Consider the following 20966-nt stretch of genomic DNA (forward strand, 5'->3'; position numbering starts at 1 on the left):
CCTCCAGAAACAAAGTAAAGACCGATTTGGCCTAGAAGGCGATGAGGAGTCAACTATGTTGGAAGAGTCGGTTTCCCCCAAAAAGTGAGTGTCGGGAGTGCTGGGGAACTACCTTCTCTTTAGGTGGACAGGTTCCCCCCTACCAGCTCTGTGCTCAGCTCTGAAGTTCATCACCTGTAAGAGATGATAGTGGATGGTATAGTCAAGTCTTTTCCAAGTGTGGTCCCCAGACCAGCAATGTCTGTCTAGGTATCTTTTGTTGGGGAGACACTGAGCATGTGTGGTGTTCCACTCCTTCTTTAGAGGCAGTGAGCCTTCAGGAGCTCCATTCTGCATTTTTGATGGAATCTCATGAATTGCATTATTTTTCCCCCAGAGGCTGGAACATAGCTTCTGTTTGGTTCTGGTCCTTTTGGGGAAGGGAATTTCGGTTCTTACCAGTGAAAAGATTGTTGTCTATGAAGCACTTGCCACATGCTACACTTGCCTTGCTGGCTATGATGTAGCAGAGGTCAGTGATTAATAACATGGACTATGGGGACAGTTGTCTTTTATTCTCTGCCCCTGAACTCTCTATCTGCACAAACGTATCTACAAAATAGAAATAATATTACCACCTTGTAGTCCTATGTAAGAAATAAGCCAGTGGTGATCATCTCAGATTCATGGATGAGAAAACCAAAGATCTTGGAGTTAGTTGAGATGCACACAGAGCCCAGAACTCAGATTCAGATCTTGTAATGTTCCCCACAATATACTCCCAGAAAATTCTTGCATTCCATTATAATCAACTCACTTATCCATGGTAGTTATTTCTCTAATATTTGCAGTCTTTTCACTGCTTTCTCACAAATTGCTTTCTAATAACCCTGAAGGTACTTTTCCATTTATCCTCTGTGAGTACACAAGACGGTGCCAACTGGATATAATGCATTTCCTTACTTGCTACTCCCTGATAAAGTACCTTAACTCCTTGGAATTATTAATGACCACTACATGGAAATTGCTAAACTAGTACTTCCTGACAGGGTGAGCTGATCATTTCAGAAGACTCTGCTGTTCTTATATTTTCCATAGGAACAGCCCAGTAAGTATCTGAGCTGGGGCTCTTGCCTGCCTGGTACCAATGAAATCTCCACAATCTCCCATCATTGTGGGTCTGATCTAGGCAAGGAGGAGGAATGGTCCAGGACACAATCACTAGACCTTCCACTTCTTTCTGTATTGATCTTTTGCTGAGATCTCAGAAAGCAGTGGACTTCTTCCTGGAACCCCAGACTACCCTCGCTATTGTCACCCCTCCACATTGATATCTCTCTTACAGATGTCTTGTTCCTTGGGATCCTCGCTTGGCTGTTGATGTTTGGGATGATCTGTGATGGGTCAAGACAAAGGCCTCTGCTATCCAGACTCCCCAGATCCTCCCTTTGGGTTTATCTACTGGGTTCCTGAAGAAGATATGCCACCCTCAGTCCTTTTACCTTCAGATTACCCAAGTCCTTTGCTTATACCACTTATTCTAAGAAAATATCAAGAAGTAAAAAATTCATAATTTTTTTGTCAGACACTTTAAAACTTCTTCCCAGTCTCTAGCTAAAATCTTTTGGAAAAGGTGCCAGAGTATCTCAAGGCTCAGAGACAATGAGATAAATGACAATGAATTCTGTTTCATTCCCAAGTCTCCAACTGGGTGTGTCTCTTTGGATTATCCTTCAGAGCAGAAAGCAGCAAGCACCTGTAGCACCCATGTTGTCTTCTCACTGTACTTCACATGGGTGACAACCCCACAGTGACCAGCTGCCTTTCTCTACAGGTCCACCATCTTGCAGCAGCAGTTCAACAGGACAGGCAAGGCAGAGCATGGCTCAGTGGCATTGCCAGCCGTGATGCGCTCAGGCTCCAGTGGGCCTGAGACCTTCAACATTGGCAGTATGCCCTCACCACAGCAGCAAGTCATGGTTGGGCAGATGCACCGAGGCCACATGCCTCCACTGGTGAGATTTCGTACCTGTCTCTTGTTCAGTAGAATGTTGTCTTTTGTGTCCAGAGGAGGCACCAATGACAGTAATGGGTTGTGTCGGGGACTCCCTCTCCCATCTGAACCACAGCTCATCAAATTGTGCATTCTTTTAGTTGGATGACTCTGATCACTCCTGTCTAGGATTAGAGATTCGTCTGTTGCTAAAATCAGAAACCTCTCACTGTGGTTTGTGACTGCTTCTTCACTATAATAGTATCAAACCAATTATCTCAGATATCCTCCAAGAGTCTGAGAAATAGACCAGACCTTTAGTGATCTTGATGTTCCATCCCTGGGGTTGTTAATTCCTTTCTACTGGGCTGGGCTAACTCAGTGCCTCTCAGGCCTGCCTTGGGGATCCTTTGCTATTAGGCAAAAATGTTTGAAAGTTCAAGAGCCTGAAAGCTCAGAAATAATTTGACTCTTAAAAAGCATATTGGCTGTTAGTTTTGGATGGAATTCTTAGGTACTGATCAAGAAACATTCTCATTTAACACATGTTTTCTATGTATGAGATATTCTGTCCTCAGTACTCAAAATTAAATCCTTAAATTAAGGCTTTAGCTGAGCCTTCTTGTCAGCTAATTAAGCTCTCTAGAGTCTTCTGATGATAATTCCTCTGTTGCAATCACCTTCATTTTGTATTCTATTAATATAATGCAATGTCTGGTTTTGGTCCCCAGGTTGAAATGGTAGATAATTCAGGCACTTGTTAAGATGTACCTTTGGCTGAGCTCAGAGCTGAGTTTTGCAGTTATGCATGGAGGGCCTTGTCAGTCCCAGGAACATTCTATGACTACCTTGTTTATCTGCCTTATCAGACCTCAGCCCAGCAGGCCCTTATGGGGACCATCAACACAAGCATGCATGCTGTCCAGCAGGCCCAGGATGACCTCAGTGAGCTTGACTCACTGCCACCTCTCGGCCAGGATATGGTAAATATTGATCTGTGGGTTTTGTTTGCTGTCTCTGTTCTGGCAGAAAACAAGGTTATGAGCTCTGTCTGGATTCAACGAGGTGAATCTCAGTCTTCAGCTAAATGACAAGGAAAGCCATGTGGTTTCCAGGATGTTAACTCTGTCTCTCAGTTGTGGCCCAGGGGAAGAGAATCATTGCTGCAGGCTGTTGGTAGGATCACTGAACTGAGCAGTTGGGCCCTCAGAGTCAAGTGATCTGGGTTCATATCCCAGCTCCCCTATTCACGCACTGGCTGTTTCAATCTGGGCAATTTACCCTCTCTAAATGTCCATTGTGTCATTCATAATAGGGTTCTTATGAAGGTTTAGTGATTTAATCACATGTAGGATTCTTAGCAAAGTATCCAGCATGTAGTTAAGAGCTCAGTGAGCAGTAGGTGTTTTGTTATATTTATTACTATCAGTGGCTGTCAAATTTTAGCATGTATCACAGTCACTTGGAGGGCTTGTTAAAATGTTGCTGAGACCTAGCTCCATTCTTTCGGACTCAGAAGGTCTGGGGTGGAGCCTAAGAATGTGCATTTCCAACAAGTTCCCAGGTAAAACTGATGCTACTTGTGTAAGGATCATGCTTTGATAACCCCTGAGCATTGCAGCAAGGCAGGGTAATTGGCCCAAAGACCTTCCTATAGTTGCTGCAGCATGAAACCAGCTAACTCCTCTCCAAGAAAATGTGGTCCACAGGCCAGCAGCAGCAATTCATGAGATCTTGGAAGAGGTGCTAAATCATACGCCTACCCCTACCTACTGAACCAGAATCTGCATTTCAGCCAGGTTCCCCGCTGCCTTGTGTACACATTAAAATTTGAGAGGCAGTGGCTAGTAGTCTCACCTCAATCACCTGAGCTTTAAAAATGAAGCCTAAAACCCAAGTCCAGACCACATAAATTAGTATCATAGTGGGTGGGTCCTGGACATAAGTGTTTTTCATTCTTCCCAGGTGATTCTAAGGGCAGTCAAGGATAACCACTGCTGTGGAATAGGCTGATGCCATTATGGGTGCCAGAACCAAGAGAGGATCTGTAGCGTCATCCTATCTGGCCAGGACTGCTTTCCAAGTTGTCCCTGAGGCTTTTTCCATTCGCATACTGTGGTGGAGGGACAGGGTAATTGGTGTCCTCAGTGCTATTTCCACCAAGTATTTGAAATTATTAAATATTTTACTCTGGAAAACTTGAAAGTGAAAATATATGGCAGACTTCCATATCCCAGGTAATCATGAGACTGAGCTTTAAAATATCTGGATGTAACATTCCTCCTCACCAACTTTCAAAGAATTAGAATGGAATAAGCTATTATTAGTGCTCCACACATCCTGGTCATAAATTAATATTTTGGGGTTATTTTGAGAAGCAGATCTTCATCTTACTAACAGGGTTACCATTACCTATGTAAATGATCATTTATTAGATAAGTCTTGAAGTGCCAGAAAATAATTATTTTACTATGTATAGATTCCAAGACAGTGTGAGAGCTGGAAAGATTTTTTTTTTTAACAGTTGAATTTCTTCAATAGAAGAAAGACAAGACATAGGACCTGGATATAGTTTGCCCAGGGTCCCATTACCTTACAGTGGAGCTGGATCCAGAACAGGGGTCTTGGCCCCTGGACCCAGTCCTACCGGGAAAGGTAGCACATCCACATGAGCATGGCATTGTCTTTGGGTGGACCTTGTAAACAGGAAATACTTCCTGCATTGGACTGAAATCTTCAATTCTAACTGTGTTCCCTAAAAAGCAAAGTGAAAATTACCAAGAACTGTTAGTGCTAATGTGCAGTATTATTATGAGACATTGATTTTTCTCTTCTTTTTCAATTGAATTTACCTAAGGCCACATAGAATTTTTTCCCTTAAATCTTAAATAAAAAAAAAACACAGTATAAGATATGGAGTTATATGCCATTCAGTATCTCTGAACAGATTAAAAGGCTTTTAAGGATATTGTTTAAGATGACTCAAGAGCTCATTCAGTGCCAGCCCAGTAAGGGGAATGTAACCAAAATGCTGGCCTCATTTTATGGCCGACTTCTCTGGTCCCATGGGTGATTTTTTACTGTGATTGTGTCATGCTTTTGTCTGGCTTCACAGGCGTCTAGGGTATGGGTTCAGAACAAAGTGGACGAATCCAAACACGAAATTCATTCTCAAGTCGATGCTATTACAGCTGGAACGGCTTCAGTCGTTAACCTCACGGCTGGTAAGTCCCTGAGCATTTTGTGGTGTATTGTGGTTTTGTGTAAAAATATATATTCTTTGATTGAAACAACAGATTTTCATATGATGAGAAGGTAGTGTATTTTTAGGTACTTGGCCTGCTTTAGGTATTTTTTCCATTTATCCAAGAGAAATGTAAGGAACATCTCATTCCTTTTTATCATTGTCATGCATCATCATCACAAAACACACATGTAGCTCTCCTCATTGTTAGTCAACATGCTGGACATACTTCAAAGTCTGTGAGGCCAGTTTCTCCATTCTGGGAACTTATGTCTGAAAATGATCTTGAAAGGACAAATCTATCATCTGTGCCTTTTCCTATCTTGTCCAACAGCAGTCTCTTCTGGCATAGTGTGACTCCCAGCCTGACGCTGTCAAGTGAGAGCAGGAGATACCCTGGCTTCACTCTACAGTGTCAATGTTTCCAAAGCATAGTTGACCCCCTGGGCTACTGACAAAAGCCTAGCAAAAAGGGCCATGACATGCCGAGACCTCCTATGGAATTTTAAAGTTGTCCATGCTCCGTGTCTTAATTTATGAAGCCAACAGATGAGAGGACCTTATTGAAGTCACCTTGGAAACAGGTGTGGTCAATCTCACTGTACTCCTGCAGAGCTATGGAGAATGAGCTACTGCCATTGTGGGGATTTTGAAAATTCTCACCAGGACCACTTGCCAACCTTGTCATCTCTTGTCAACCTGGATTCTCCTCATCCTTCACCACCCCGCATTGATTGTAATGGTCCTTCTCTGTCCCAGGTGACCCTGCAGACACTGACTACACAGCCGTGGGATGTGCAATCACTACTATTTCTTCCAACCTGACGGAGATGTCCAAGGGTGTGAAGCTGTTGGCCGCCCTCATGGACGATGAGGTGGGCAGTGGGGAGGACTTGCTCCGAGCTGCAAGGACCCTCGCTGGGGCAGTGTCTGACTTGCTGAAAGCTGTGCAGCCTACTTCTGGAGAGGTAAGCTCCAAGGACCAGCACTCATTCAAATTCAGATGAGTACCTGCATACCCTGGAGACTGTGGGCCTTTGACTTCCTGAGCTCTTCCTTCTATCTGAATGGAGTATGTTACCACACAGCAGTATTGGGAGTTGTTGAAATTGGTGTAGATACTTTTGTTCAACTTTTGGAATTGGTTGAGCTCTTAATATGAAGGTCTTCCCACAAGGGTACTTAATTAGGTACATTCCCAGAAACTTAACAAACATGACTAGCACACATTTAAAGAGGATACATGTTTGTACCCTAATTTCCATCCAGCACCTACCACCTTTTTACCAGCTGTATGAGGCTCATTCATTGGACATTTCACATCCATCCACCTGTTGCTGGTGTGTGTAAGACCGGTATCTACTTTGCACAGATTTCACAGGAACATTGTTTCCTAGTTGGCCAATAGACTGAGATTCTTGTTGATGTATAAAAGTTGCCAGTCCTATGTGATTCTTCTCCACATTGGCCTGGCTGAAGACACTGTAGAGGAAATGTATTTTCCTTCCAACCAAAGTATGTTCTTTGTTCACAGCCTCGACAGACCGTTTTGACTGCTGCTGGAAGCATTGGACAAGCCAGTGGAGATCTTCTGAGACAGATCGGAGAGAATGAGACTGATGAACGGTTCCAAGTAAGATATGTTCAGCCTTACAATTTTAGAAGAGAGTCTTAAGTGCTGGTTCAGAACTGATCAGGGAGAATTTGATGGAAAACAATTCCAATCTTTGAGCTGTCAAGAATAAGATCGAGAGGGATTATTAGGGAAGTGAGGTCTTTTGTGTTAATGGAGAAAAATTTTTTAAATAGAAAGGCTCATTACACATAAATCATGCACCATCACACTATCACACTTATTTAACCTTTCTGATTATCAAATTTCTAGATATACTTTAAATATAAAAGTGGAGAAAATAGTCACTAACCCCTTGTATTGGCCACCTAACCTCTACAGCTGTCAACTCCTGTTCAGGTTTGTTCTCTCTCTCTTCAAGGGCAGTTTCTTCTGGCATCATTCTTGAGTCCCCGTGTAAATGTGAAAACCATACACACCCGTCTTCAGGCACAACACACTATAGGCTTTTCTTTGTATTCAGAGGTGGTTCTACCTTCTGTATCTCATCTAAAACCATAAGTGTGGTGGTGAAGTCTTTTCTGTGACCTTTGTTTTCCAGCAACGTGCTGTTTGCCCTTGGGTGAACAGCTGTAGCCACTGTTTGCAGCTGGCTTGATTCACAGCCAGCATAACCATGCTGCAGCTCAGACAAGATCTCAGCTTATTCCAACCCACAGACGGGGCGCCGAGGCCAGCAGCTGAGTGACTCAGGCCAAGATGAGCTCTCTTCATGCACCTATGGGCCAATGTTCCTTACTCCTTCCTCTTCTTAAGTCTCTAATTTTGCAAGTAATGCATAAAGCCATCCTAATTAAAATGTGACTGTTCATACCTGGGTTCCCTGGACCAGAATTCTGTGTCAAGCTCATTGTTTGAGAATTCAGCAAAATTTCATTGATCTTTAAAGTTTTTTGCAAATTAGTAAATTTTTAATATGTATGTGTATGTATTACATCATTAAAATTTTAATATACGTCTATGTAACTGCAGTGAAATATTTAGGGAAAAAATCACTACAAATTTCAAATATCAGAAGCAACATCACAAATATCACCAAATTCAGAAAATTAATGTGTTTTTTATTAACTCCCTGACACCCAAAATACATTTTCCCTATGTTTTTGGCTGCATCCTCTCTGACCATGTCTTCATTTGGCAATGACTTGGTAATATTTTAGAGAGAGAGAGAGACAAAAAAAGCTTTCTTCATCCAGCTGTGTCTGGCATTCCAATTTCTTGCTTCATGAGTGACAGTTTTGCATGTCATATTCTATAGAACTACCAAGGTTTGTCAGACTATGATGTGATCAGATGTGTACCTTCATGCATAGATTTATTTGTGTCTCCTTCACTCTCCACATACCTGTGGTGCTGTGATCATAGGACCCACCTGTATCCTGGTACAGTCAGATGTTCAGTGTATGAACATTTGTGTCATGAAGGAAGGTAGGTCCCAATTATTTCATTGAGCTGGCCAGAAATAATTTCACTATAAATAGAATTCACTGCAGACTGCAGAAATATACCCATCTAAACCCAAGTTGATTGTGCCCCCATTCTGACTGTCCTTCCAAATCCTCAAACTGTCCATGTATTAGCCTTACACTTATGAGCTGAGGTATTTTTTTATAGGCAGGTGTATCTACTTAGGAATTTGGCATATGTTAGATTCAGCTGCTGGTTTTCTAGATTTATCTTTAAATGCCCAATTTAATTTCCTTGAAAATATTATTATTCTCCCCAAAGTGCTAAGAACAGTTGAGGAGAAAGTCATGATTCTGCCTTAAGACAAAATTTCATGCATCCTTGTGCTTTCTAAACTTTGCCTCCTTTCCTTTAACAGATTGTTTTCATTGCATTCACATGCAAACTCTGCTTCCTGATGTTTGTTTCTATTTAGTCACAGCTAGGGAGGCAGGTTTATGCTCAGAGTGACTCAGTAGTTCAGTTTGTATGAGGTCCCTGGGTAGGGCCCATTTCAAGGAGGTAATCCTCAGCCTCTTCCAGTGGGGGTAGCCCCTAGCTTATTCACATTCAATTTCTTACTCTATTTTTCTGAGTCTTAAGATCATATCTCAGAGCTTTTCTTGGGTTCTCAGTGTACTGCATGTTCTCAGAGTTAACAAAGATTTATTTTACACAGGCAACATAATAGTGGTCTTGTTGAAAAGTTTGACAAAGGCTTTGTCAGCAACTATAGCTGTAGTATCATGCTCTTTTTCTAACTATGTTGTTTTTGGACAAAATTAATAGGAGGAACAGGGTTTTTTTTAAAGTGATTTTTAACAAAGCCCTTTAGAACAATCACAATTCTACATTACTGAATTGTGGTCCCCTTATGTAAAGATGGATTCATATCAAGTGAGAGAATACTGTGGCCTGCTTTGGGAAGTTATGTTTAAAAATCTTGTTAGTAATATCAATATATTATTGATATTCAGGCTTTTTAACTGAGCTTTGAGATAGGTGTCTAAAAATCGTAACTTTGTGGTCCATCTTGGGAAAAGTTGTGTAGTGGACAAGTGTCAGTCAGCTCCCAAAGGAAGGTCAGCTTTAAGCTTCTTGGGCTTGACTTTTTCCTTGGATATGTGGGATCACCACAGACCTGAGAAAGGCTGGTCTGAACTGTTCCTTGAAGACCACTTGGTTGTCTACTTCAAAACTGGCTTCCTTGGGTTTCAGATTTGCCTGAATGTCACATAGTCTTTTTTTGTGTGTGTAAAATGGTGCAGGCTGAACACACTTTCCAATATATCTTCTCATAAAATATCTCATTGTAAAGACTCTGTGGGTGCCCTTTGCATTTAGAATCAAAAGTGCTTTTTATTATCTGATGAATTAATAAAGACTTCTGACCACATTTCCTCTAGGGAAAAAGCCTTGACATGTTTGCTCAAAATAAAAATGGCTCACATGTTTGAGAAAGCATTTCTAAATCAAATAAACTGCTTTCAGTATTAAAAGCAAAGAGGTAAATTAAATTTAACAGTGGTTATTCTTCAGGTCAAACAGATGGGTGACAAATCTGACTAGCCAAGTCAAAGGAGTCTTCCCTTTTGCCGACAGAATGGCTTTTTCATTGAGTTGGAGCATAAACTCATCTTCAAAGGCTCAGAACTCCTTGCATCTTGTATCAAGATCAGTCAGATCATCTTGTAACTAGTTTACTTGTGTGGGTTCTCTTTTCCATTTTCCATAATAATTTAATCCCTAACCACAAGGCTACAGACGCTGAGAATGACTTATGTTCAGAGCATTCCTTGGCTCTTCAGCTGTAGGTTTTGGGACAGCTATTTGTCTGTGCATGTCCAACATTGCCCTCTGGAGGCAGAGATGTGTCTGACTTTCCAATGATAACTTGCATCCTTGTGCAAAGCAGAAATCCAAAAGATAAATTTTCAAACTATTGGAGGTCATGAATTATAACCTGCCTATAGCACATGGTGTTTGTGGCATCTGGGTATATTTTCAGCTTCTCCTAGTCCACCACATCAATCATATATTCAAGAGACATTGTCAAAACCAAGTGTGAGATAACTGTATGGATGTGAATCAGTGGTTGAAATAAAAATCTTTTCCTTGAATTAACCCATTTTAGATTTAAACCTATATTATTTAATGAGTTTAGGAAGAGACTGTGTAATTAGGATACAAGTCCTTTTCCTTAGTTACTTCTAGGAAAAAGTTAACATTTCAAAAAATAAAAAGTGAAAAGAAATTCTTAAGTGCTGAAGAAAAAGATCAAATGGAATTTGAATGAAATGTTTAAGTGGATGCCACATATTTTTCAGGCTGTTAAGGGGTAAATAGAAAAAAAATTTACTGAATAGTACTTTATTCCCTATTTTTAGGATGTTTTGATGAGTTTGGCCAAAGCTGTCGCCAATGCTGCTGCCATGTTGGTGCTGAAGGCCAAGAATGTTGCCCAAGTGGCTGAAGACACTGTCCTACAGAACAGGGTGATCGCTGCTGCCACTCAGTGTGCCCTTTCCACTTCTCAGCTTGTGGCATGTGCCAAGGTAAGCCAGCTGGCATCCGCAGATCTTCCTACCCCATGCCACACATTCTGGTGTCTTCTTCTTTTAGGTGTTGTGGTAGGATTTTAGTATAAGCTGCTGAATTTATCATTTGTGCTTTTTTTCAATTTTTCAGGCAGTTAGTCCTTTTCTCTAATCCATGTCTTTGCAAATGGCTCTCTCCCCCAGGGCATTTTATTTATAGTGCACAGGAAGAGCCTTTTGTTGTATGGTACAGTGTTAGGAATGGGTTCAAAAATAATCCACAGCTCTTTGGAGGGTCCTTTCCATACTGCAGTAACTGAGTGAGGATGTGAATTGTTCTAGGCTATATACACTCTGTTTTAGGAATCACATTTTTAAAGCTCCCTGGCAATCCTGCAAATTAAGTATCATTATCCCTCATTTGTTGAGGAAGAACCTGAGTTAGTAAGGCGCTTTCAGCCACAGAAGTAGAGACAGACTACAGTATAATTTGGACCATCTGATCCCAGATGCCCTTTCTACTCACCACGTGTATTCTTAAGACAGGACCCGGAATGTCTCATACTACGTAGATGTGTGATCTTACAAGCCTGGCATTTCATATCTTGTGGGAGGATTTGAGCATCAATCTAGGGGTGACCCCAATGATTTTCCTGCTTGCCATGGCTACCCTGATGGGATCCACAAATAAATAACAAAGTTCCAGGTACCTCTGGAAAAATACAGTTCTTTTAGGTAGTCATTTCATCTTGGGCCAGAAGGCTCACTTCAGAAGATCCTAAGAAGAACGTGCTGTAATTGGTAAATATCAGAAATCTCTATGGAAGTAGTAATCCAATTTGTCATATATGACTAATAAAGAATGTAAATTAGCAAGACACTAAATTCCCAAAGTGTAATAGTGAACTATAGGGAGACACAGCAGTAAATTAGTTGATTCCCTGGTACTTGAAAAACTCAAGCCCAGGGCACAAAGGAACTCAAGGGAGATGCCAGTCACACTGGGGACCAGACATCACCTGCAGCATCCAAATCCCACTTCTGTCTCGCTTCAGGTGGTGAGCCCCACCATCAGCTCCCCCGTGTGCCAGGAGCAGCTGATTGAGGCAGGGAAACTTGTGGATCGCTCAGTGGAGAACTGCGTCCGAGCCTGCCAGGCAGCCACTGGTGACAGTGAGCTCTTGAAGCAAGTCAGTGCGGCAGCCAGCGTGGTCAGCCAGGCCCTGCATGACCTCCTGCAGCATGTGCGGCAGTTTGCCAGTCGAGGAGAGCCCATCGGCCGCTATGACCAAGCCACCGACACCATCATGTGTGTCACCGAGAGCATCTTCAGCTCCATGGGTGATGCTGGTGAGGCACATGGCTGTTGGTAGATGAAGGGGTTTGGGGCTCCCTTATGGTGACAATAACCATAGGATAAGTAAAAGCTACTGGACTAGCAAGAGCAAGTTCTCATCAGCCTTAGTCTGAGACTTCCTTGCTGAGGCTCTGAAAAAGATAATGTGGGACTTCTAAAATGCTCGTTTATAGCCACAGTTACAGACTTGTGCAAAATTAACCAGGTTTTTATTGTAATTTGGATTCACAGTGAAACCCTTCTGTTTTAAAAATGTACAGGTTGCATATAGTATGGTAAAGTCAGAGCAGCTACTGAGGAAACAGAGACAAGGCATGTAATGTAGAATTGATCAATTGATCCTACCTATAGGTCCCCAGAGAGTCACCACAGGCCATGCAGGGTCATGGCGAAAAACACCAGGGTGGTCAGGAAGCAGAGAACAGGAGCAAGGGGAAGGCCCACACTGCAACCTTTATTGGAGTTTCCTGGAGTGATGCAAGGCAGGACATAGCAAGCAATTTGGTCTAAAGCAAGTAGGCATGCTCTAAGTCACAGAGGTATTCCATCAGGGTACCAGTTACCTGCTACCTGGCCCCAGGGTGAATAAAGCAGATGAATATTGTTTTTTGGATCTGAGGGCTAGAAAGGGGAAGTTTAGCTCTGAATTGGTTGCTTTGCTGAGTCGATTTAAAAAATATATGTAATATACCTTTTCAGTATTTAGTTGAAAAGTAAATTAGACTCAGCCCGTCTATGCCCTCTAAATGCCCAGCATTGACACTTAGCAATTTGGGTTTTTTAAAATAAATTTTATTGTGTGTATTTAAGGCATAATCATGATGTTAAAAGATACATATATAGTAAAATGGTTACTACAGTGGACAGATTTTCATATTCGTTATCTCACAGTTACCCCTCCCACACCCATAAGAGCAGCTATAACCTACTCATTTAGCAAAACCCCTGACCTTCCCATAGTTATGTGTGTGAGGAAAAGAGGAGACCGCCTTACTGTTTATATAAGCAGAATTGTTACATATACTATTTACAATCTTTTTATACTTAATATGTTTTAGAGACTTTTTCATGTTTACCTCTATGTTAATTATTGGAGGGCTTGCTTTTACTTAAACAATTGTCTTTTAATGGACATTTAGCTGATATCCAAGTTAGCTTATTGTGCTTTTACTAAATTAATACTACAATAAGCATTCTTATAGTTTACTAAGCATACCTTAGTTTACTTTGGGGGGTATGTATGAAGGATAAATTTCTATCAGTGGAATTGCTGGGCCATAGGTATGTCCTTTTTAAAATTTTTTGAAATTTATTTCCAAAAGGATTTATAGTTGCAACCTATCAGTATTTTGTAAGAAATATGTTTTCCTACTTCCTCCCCAGCAAATGGTAATACTTTAAAGCAAAGGTTATTTTTTCTTTTTTAGAAAATTATAATCTATATCCTTCATAAATGATTTAACAAAATAGGAAAGTGCCACACAATTGGATTTGTGTGTGTGTATCTTCCAATTTGTTTTTTTTTTTTTAATATAAGTGTTTTATTTTGGACTGTTTCCAGATTTGAAAAAATAAAGAAGTTGCAGAGGTTTCAGAGTTCGACATACCTTTCCATTTCTCCCATTTCTAACATCTTCCCTAATGACAACATCTTCCCATGACACATCTGTCAAAGCTGAGAGATAAGCACTGGCACATTACTGTTAACTGTAGCCAGTATTTGGATTATGTCAATTTTTTTCACTAATGTCCTTTTACTGTCCTATGATCTAATCCAGGATATCACACTGAATTTAGCCCATTTTTATGTTTAGAAAAGCTTTTTTCTTGCCCCTTAACATCACAGTGCTCCTGCATTCTTCTCAGTTGAACTTGACTCAAGGAATAAGTCCTTTAATGAAGTAGTTTCATTTGTGATGTTTATTATTTCACCCCTTCTGTTTCCAAAAGGAAGCTGAAGTAGACCTCAGTAAAATCACAAGGACAGTAAGACCCAACATTTGGAAACTCTGGGTCCAAATCAGTGCTGGGAAGAAAAATGTGAGCAAGAAGACATTGATGGAGACACTGGGCCAAGGCATCTCTAGTACTTGAGCCTGACAATATTCCTACTAGGGAGGTCCAAACAGCAAAGAGTGGGCTATGTGCTGTCATAGTCATCCAGTCATAGGTAGATGCAAATCCAAAATTTAGAAATAAATTTTACCTATGCTGATTTCTCACAGAGTTTATTATAGAGGCTTTTGTATAAGTGCCTCTTGAAGTGAGGTAAACAGTGTTTTCTAAATAACTATTTACTAAAAGTAAATTCATGTAATTTTGTTTCCTGCCCTCTCTTTATGAAGTGCTCCTCTTTTGGCTGCTTGTGTCATGTTTAGCCTTCATAGTTACAGGTTGAACTTGGATGTGTTTGGGGAGTACTGCCTTGGGAGCAATAGGGAATATTTTCCATTCTGGCTGTACTTCGGGCCCATTGCTTAGGAGCAGAGTATGGAGGTTCGGTTCCCTCCATCCTTCTTGTCAGAGGAGTAGAGATAAGACTGTACTGACCTCTGAGCTTGTACCCACTTTGAAAGGCAGCCAAACAGCCTGCATCGTCTGTCCCACCCTCTAGGTGAGATGGTGCGCCAGGCCCGGGTCCTGGCCCAGGCCACTTCAGATCTTGTCAATGCCATGAGGTCAGATGCAGAGGCTGAAATTGACATGGAAAATTCAAAGAAGCTCCTGGCAGCAGCAAAGCTATTGGCTGACTCCACTGCTCGCATGGTAGAAGCTGCAAAGGTATGATATTGGATTTGTTGATTTGAAAAACAAAGACTATCATGTTAAGATTTTGAAGGATGGTCAGTTGCATTCCTCTTTGTTTAAAATCTAAGTGGCTTCATAACATTTAACCTGGGTTAGGTGGTACAGGAGGATGTTAAACATGGACAGAAATTCTTCAAGGGACAGGAGATGACTGAGCCACAGACAGCAAAGTGCCCTGCTCAGTGAGGGCTCTTTTTGCAATTGTTCCTCACTGCTGGCTCATTGCAAGTGGAACCTGGACATTTTCAGCAGTGAATTCACCTACAATGACTTTCTTTCTAGTCTCAATGTTACCTTGCCCTCCATTGACTTCTCAACTAAACTGCTATCAAGGTTTTGCATAATAGAGTGTTTCCAACTTCACTGTACTTCAATTTCCAGGAGCGACCTAAAATGTTACACAGCTCAAGTATCCCATATCCAAAATGCTTAGGAACCAGAAGTAGTTCAGATTTCAGAGTTTTGTTTTGTTTCAATTTTGGAATATTCTCAAACAGTTTACTTGTTGATTGTCTCTTATCTGAAAATCTAAGATCTAACTTTTTTTTCCCTAAGATCTAACTTTTGAGCATCATGTAAACACTCCAAAAGTTTTAGATTGGGGAACATTTTGGATTTCAGATTTTTGGATTAGAGATGCTCAACCTGTGTAAGGGTTTGAGTTAAGAGTTGGCTTTGTGCATTTTGACAGCTATGCTGTAGCATGATGCTTCTAAAAGCCAGTTATTTTTAACCAAAGGTCTCTTTCAGAGCTTCCCATGAAATATTATAATTCAATGCCTTATTTCCACCTCCAGAGGTCCTGACTCAGAAAATTACTGGTGAGACCATGTGTGTGAGAGTTATACAGGATATTCCATTGTGTACCTCTAAGTGAGAACTGTTTTAAATAGAAATGGCCTTATTTCTCTATGCTTTATTATTATGCATCAAGCACACAGCACTTCTGTAACTAATAGAAAATACAAATAAGTATAGAAAAGAAATAGGAATCACCTTCAACTTCCTGCCCCCAAAAGAACATTTTTAATGTATCTGTACATGTAGAAGATTCATTACACGATTCCACATCTCATCCCATTTCCCTGGCTCCATAGCTCACCTAAGTTTGTGAATTCACTTAAAATGTTTTGGGATGTACAGAAGCCATGTGCAGGACCTTTCTGGACTGAATTTGCCATTGTGCCCCCTGAAGGACAGAGAGATCATAGAGTTAGCTCCAGGGAAGGGGAAGGAAAGACCTGGGGAGAGGCAGGGTCTGCACTTCCTTCTCTGTCTCTGTCCCCTGTTGCACCCACAAAGCTCTGCTTTTCACCACCCCGCTTTTAGCCAAAAATATGTTAGGGTTTTTGTATTGTGGTTCATTTTTCTAAATGTTTTACTATTTTTCCCCTTCTAAGTCTATAAGTTGCTATTTCAAATAAGCCCTCATGTTTGCAAGAAATTATTAGCTAGAATGTGAAAATCTAGTCAGTCCCTTATTTTATACATTTTGAGAAAATTAAGCTCAAAAAGATAAAGCCAGATGTCACTGAACCAGGACTAACATTCATTACTTAATGTCACTGCTCACCAAGCCAATTCTCTGAATTTACCAAGTTGCATAAAACTTGTTTCTTCTAATGATCTATGATTTTTTATAATATATGCTAGTGAGACAGTGTTGGTTTTGTAAATTCATTGTACTTTTAGTTAAAATTCACTGTCTTCATAACAATATTTTAATATGATAATTTTTTTAGAAAGCTAAAGGACATTTAATGGTTAGACTTCTGAAGTATATATTTAGTACACAGAGAAAAATATTTTTTAGTCAGTAGCTAATATTTCAAGCTAATTTTGGTCTGCCACATTCCATATACATCATCAAAAAAGACATTGCAGCCGAGCATGATGGTGCACACCTATAATCCAGGCTGAGACAGAAGGATTACAAGTTCAAGGGCTGGGGATATGGCTCAGTTGGTTAAGTACCTCTGGGTTCAATCCCCAGTACCAAAAAAAAAAAAAAAGGCATCACAGAAGAAGGTGCAAAGCATCAGTGTGTAGTGCTGAAATGTTTCTTTATAGCTACTCAAAATACAAAATTGGGCATTCAAGGAGTGGCTTAAAAAAATACCCAATGACCAGAATAAAATGAACTGACTTCATAAACTTGCAAAAGAATACACAAGAAGCCCAAGCAATCCTTTTACACACAGTTGCTAGAAACTCAAAATCAAGACAACTAAAAGTGGTTAAGTTAGTAGAAAGTCCTATTCAAGAAGATGGCCAGACCAGTTCCTTTCAGTAGGAATTACTATAATTTTTATAAAAGATACCAGTTATGGTAACTTTGATGAATTAACCATGGGAAAACTTAAGACATTCAAAAAATTGATTTTCAGTAAACCCGGGGGCTTCTCCCTGCTGTCCTGCCTACCTTGCAAGCAAGTATTATTATCCTGAAGTCATGGAAAGAGGCTGTTGGTCTATACATGTCAAGTGCTGGTCACAAATATCCAGGTCTTATGAGAAAAATCTTGATCACTGCATTTATTGTGGGGTGCAAAAGGAAGGCTGCACCTGCCCTAAGTCTTTGTGGAGTAAAAATGTATCCCTTCTTCATTATCTTTAGCCTTTTCCTGCTTCAGAATCCCACACATCTAAATAGAATCCACATAGTTTCTGAGGACATGTCCAGCTAAAGTAATTAAAGGTCTGTAGAACTAGCCGAGGGACACACGTTATGTCGGGTTAAGGCTGTTGGGTTTCTTTTCCTAATTCAATTGGCTACCAGCTTTACTTGCTATGTTCTCCGATTCTGACTCTCCAGCAACAAAATTTCTAGGCTTGGTTTTTAACCAGTGTTTCCTTGAAGTCTTTTTGGGGGCACTCCACCGTAACCCCTCTCCTTACCCACCCCCAACATTCCCTTCATCAGGCCATGTATTTTTACTGGAATCTTCTTCACCTTTTACATCTACCTATTCTACCAGATGTTTCAGCAGTGAAGTGAAGATGTGTGTCTGCCTTGCCAAGTGTCATAAAAATCTCCTTGAGAGAGGTGGAGAAAAGAGACTTATCTGAACATCTTTTGGGTGAAATTTTTTAATCAATACATAATTATACATATATATGTGGTACTTCAGTACATGTATATGATGTTAAATGACCAGATCAGGTAACTGGCATATCTATCACCTCAAACCTCTATCATTTCTTTGTGCCGGAAATGTTAAAATCTTTTCTGCCAGCTATTTTAAAATATAGAATTAATGGTCATCAACCACAGCTGTCCTACTGTGCTATCTTAGAGCATTAGATGGTTTTCCTTCTGTCCAATTGCATACCTGCACCTGTAACCCACCCTCTGTCCATCCCCCTGCTCTTTACACCTTTCCCAGCCTATGGTAATTACTGCTCCAGTCTCTTTCCATGAGAGCAACTTTTGACACAATAGTATTTGACACAAAGTATTTCAACTCAGTAAAAAGAGATTTAAGAAAAGTAAGTGATGCTGGCACAACTCTCCATCCTTCTAAAAAAAAATTTCTGTGCCCTTTACCTTATATATAAACTCCAGGCTGGAGCAAAATGTATTCGTTTTTATTTAAATTAATATTTAGCTGATGAATAAATATATTTTAACAGAATAACATGTGATATCTTAATGTCTTTTAAACCATGGTTTTCAGATCACAAGGTAATTTGTAAGGATGACCAATACCTGTAATCTCCAGAGTTTAATTATTACCATTGGATACTGTTTAGCTATGCAGATTTGAAACATCCCCCTGGTGAATGTTTTGGGTCGTAAGGGGAGACATCCTAATCATAAAGATGCTTGAAGCATTTGGCTTTTCCTTCCACGTATTTTCTATTACTAGAAAAAAGGAAAATTGGAAGCATGTGTTCAGTGACTGTGTCTGAAATCTTTATTTTCACATTTACAGGGAGCTGCAGCTAACCCAGAGAATGAAGACCAGCAGCAAAGGTTGAGAGAAGCTGCCGAAGGTCTCCGGGTAGCAACCAACGCCGCTGCCCAGAATGCTATTAAGAAAAAAATTGTCAACCGGCTGGAGGTTAGGAAAAATACTGGCTTTCAAGGATGCCATTTTAGATTGTAAAGATTTATTTGAAAAAATAGTTGAATCAACAAAAAGCAATAGCCGTATGAGAAAGCTAAATCAAGGTTAACAACCTTATCAGATAGTGTAGTTATTTTAAAGGCATTGACACAATTTGAACAATTGTTGTAGTTCATGGCTTCCAAAAGTTAAAATCCTTTCTAACTCTCAGAAATAGAATGCAGACTTTTTTTTTCCAGGCCAAAGTGTGATTCCTCTCCCCGCCCCCGGCATTAAAGGATGCACATATTCATTGAAAATGTTGATATTTTGGGTAGGCAATGACTTTTTACATGGCTTCCCATAGAAAATGTGGACATTGAAAGACCAGATGGAGAGTACTTTTGGGTGGACAGGTGTGAGAATAAGATGAAATATTTTTGTCTTTTTTTTTTTTTTTTTTTAGTATATTCTGACAAGAGTTGAAATAGTTATTGGCAAAAACTATGTAGCAAAAACATCATTTCTCTCAGGAATTTACAAGGAGACCCTTACAAAAATGGGGTAAGAGTAGAAGTTGAGATCATGTTGCATAGGGAATCCCTCCATATATGATCAGAAGGAAGAAAATTAGACTTGTGCTTGGAAGAAGAGGAGATAGTAAACTCATTTAACTACCCTGGTGGCACAGGTTTCTGAGTTGAGGCCTCCAGGTGCTCTGAAAGGAAAGTCCTGGACCACTGCCTTGCTCTACATACACAGTAGCCTGGGGGAAGATCTTTTTTCCCTAGGGAGCTTAAGTTTGATACTGCTGCTTATCAATGCCATCACAGTCTTGGGATTGTCCTTGTCTTTTTGGGAAAGACAAGCATCATAACTTGAGCTTTCAGGTAAGGCTGTCTTGATGCAGGGAGTACAAACCCAGAGCAGATAGTGGGACAGGATGAGGTTGGGATCATCAGTGGTTTTGCAAAGGCAGACTGTTCTTGGAGCTTCATGGCTTGAAAGTGGCAGGATGTGCATGGGTGATTCTGCAATTGCAAACCCAGCCTGACCTGCTCCACTCTGCTCTACAGGTTGCTGCTAAGCAGGCTGCAGCTGCAGCCACACAGACCATCGCAGCCTCTCAGAATGCAGCTGCATCCAACAAGAACCCTGCAGCCCAGCAGCAGCTGGTCCAGAGCTGTAAGGTGAGATTCCACCATAGGTGGCCCTGATGGCATTAGAATGACAAGCCTCCTGGTGACTGAGAAAGGTCCAGGCCCCAGATCCAGTTGGTTCAGCTCCACGTTCCAGGTGTACCCCTGTCTGGTTTCTGTCCATTAAGTGGATGGGCTATGTTTGGAGGGAGAATATAAATGTTCTCCCCCACCCTCAGTATTGCATTTCTTTTGTCTGCTTTCTTTTCTTTTTGAGAGACTGAATCAAAGAAAATCAATGAGGAGACCATTTTAGAGCTCTGAAATAGTAATGAGGTGCTGGGTTTCCGGAGTGCCTCTCTCTTGGCGGGCCTTCACCTTCAGCCTTTCCTCATTGTAGCCGGTTGATTTCCTGCTTTCTACTAATTCCACCTTGAGGGTTTATTTCATCCTGTCTGAGCTCTGTGGCATTGTGCTTTTGTGCTTTGTTTTGTCACCCATTTGTCTCTTTTCTTCCAATATTCGGGCCTTGATTCTATGTTGAGACCAGCCTACTACAAACACCTTCGTTCCGTTCTCTTCAAGGTCAGGCTGGGTTTGCAATTGTCCCAGGGAGCTGACTCTCCCAGGACATCTCTGAGTGGTTCCAGGCACAAAATCCACTGGTAGAGTCACTGCCCACAAGCCAGCAAGATGTCTGGCTGGAGTCTCCTGAAGGTGTGATCAGCAAGGGCTGTGTGCTGAGGTTATCAGAGCTAATTTCCCTCTCTCTCCTTCCTTA

General features: G+C 40.8%; 1 protein-coding gene across 4 annotated transcripts in view; it reads left to right on the forward strand.

The window, feature by feature from the left end:
• The window catches only part of Tln2 (talin 2), a 394566-nt gene that overhangs the window by 263124 nt on the left and 110476 nt on the right, over positions 1-20966 (forward strand). For all 4 annotated transcript variants that reach the window (XM_076850883.2, XM_076850885.2, XM_076850886.2 and 1 more), the window contains 11 exons: positions 8-84; positions 1814-1994; positions 2842-2955; positions 5088-5196; positions 5976-6184; positions 6751-6849; positions 10683-10850; positions 11888-12182; positions 14804-14970; positions 18933-19061; positions 20123-20236. In XM_076850883.2, coding sequence (XP_076706998.2) covers positions 8-84; positions 1814-1994; positions 2842-2955; positions 5088-5196; positions 5976-6184; positions 6751-6849; positions 10683-10850; positions 11888-12182; positions 14804-14970; positions 18933-19061; positions 20123-20236 — 1662 coding nt within the window. The remainder of the gene's footprint in view (positions 1-7; positions 85-1813; positions 1995-2841; positions 2956-5087; positions 5197-5975; positions 6185-6750; positions 6850-10682; positions 10851-11887; positions 12183-14803; positions 14971-18932; positions 19062-20122; positions 20237-20966) is intronic.

The sequence above is a fragment of the Callospermophilus lateralis genome, chromosome 3 (assembly GCF_048772815.1).
Source record: "Callospermophilus lateralis isolate mCalLat2 chromosome 3, mCalLat2.hap1, whole genome shotgun sequence".
Taxonomy (NCBI): Eukaryota; Metazoa; Chordata; class Mammalia; order Rodentia; family Sciuridae; genus Callospermophilus; species Callospermophilus lateralis.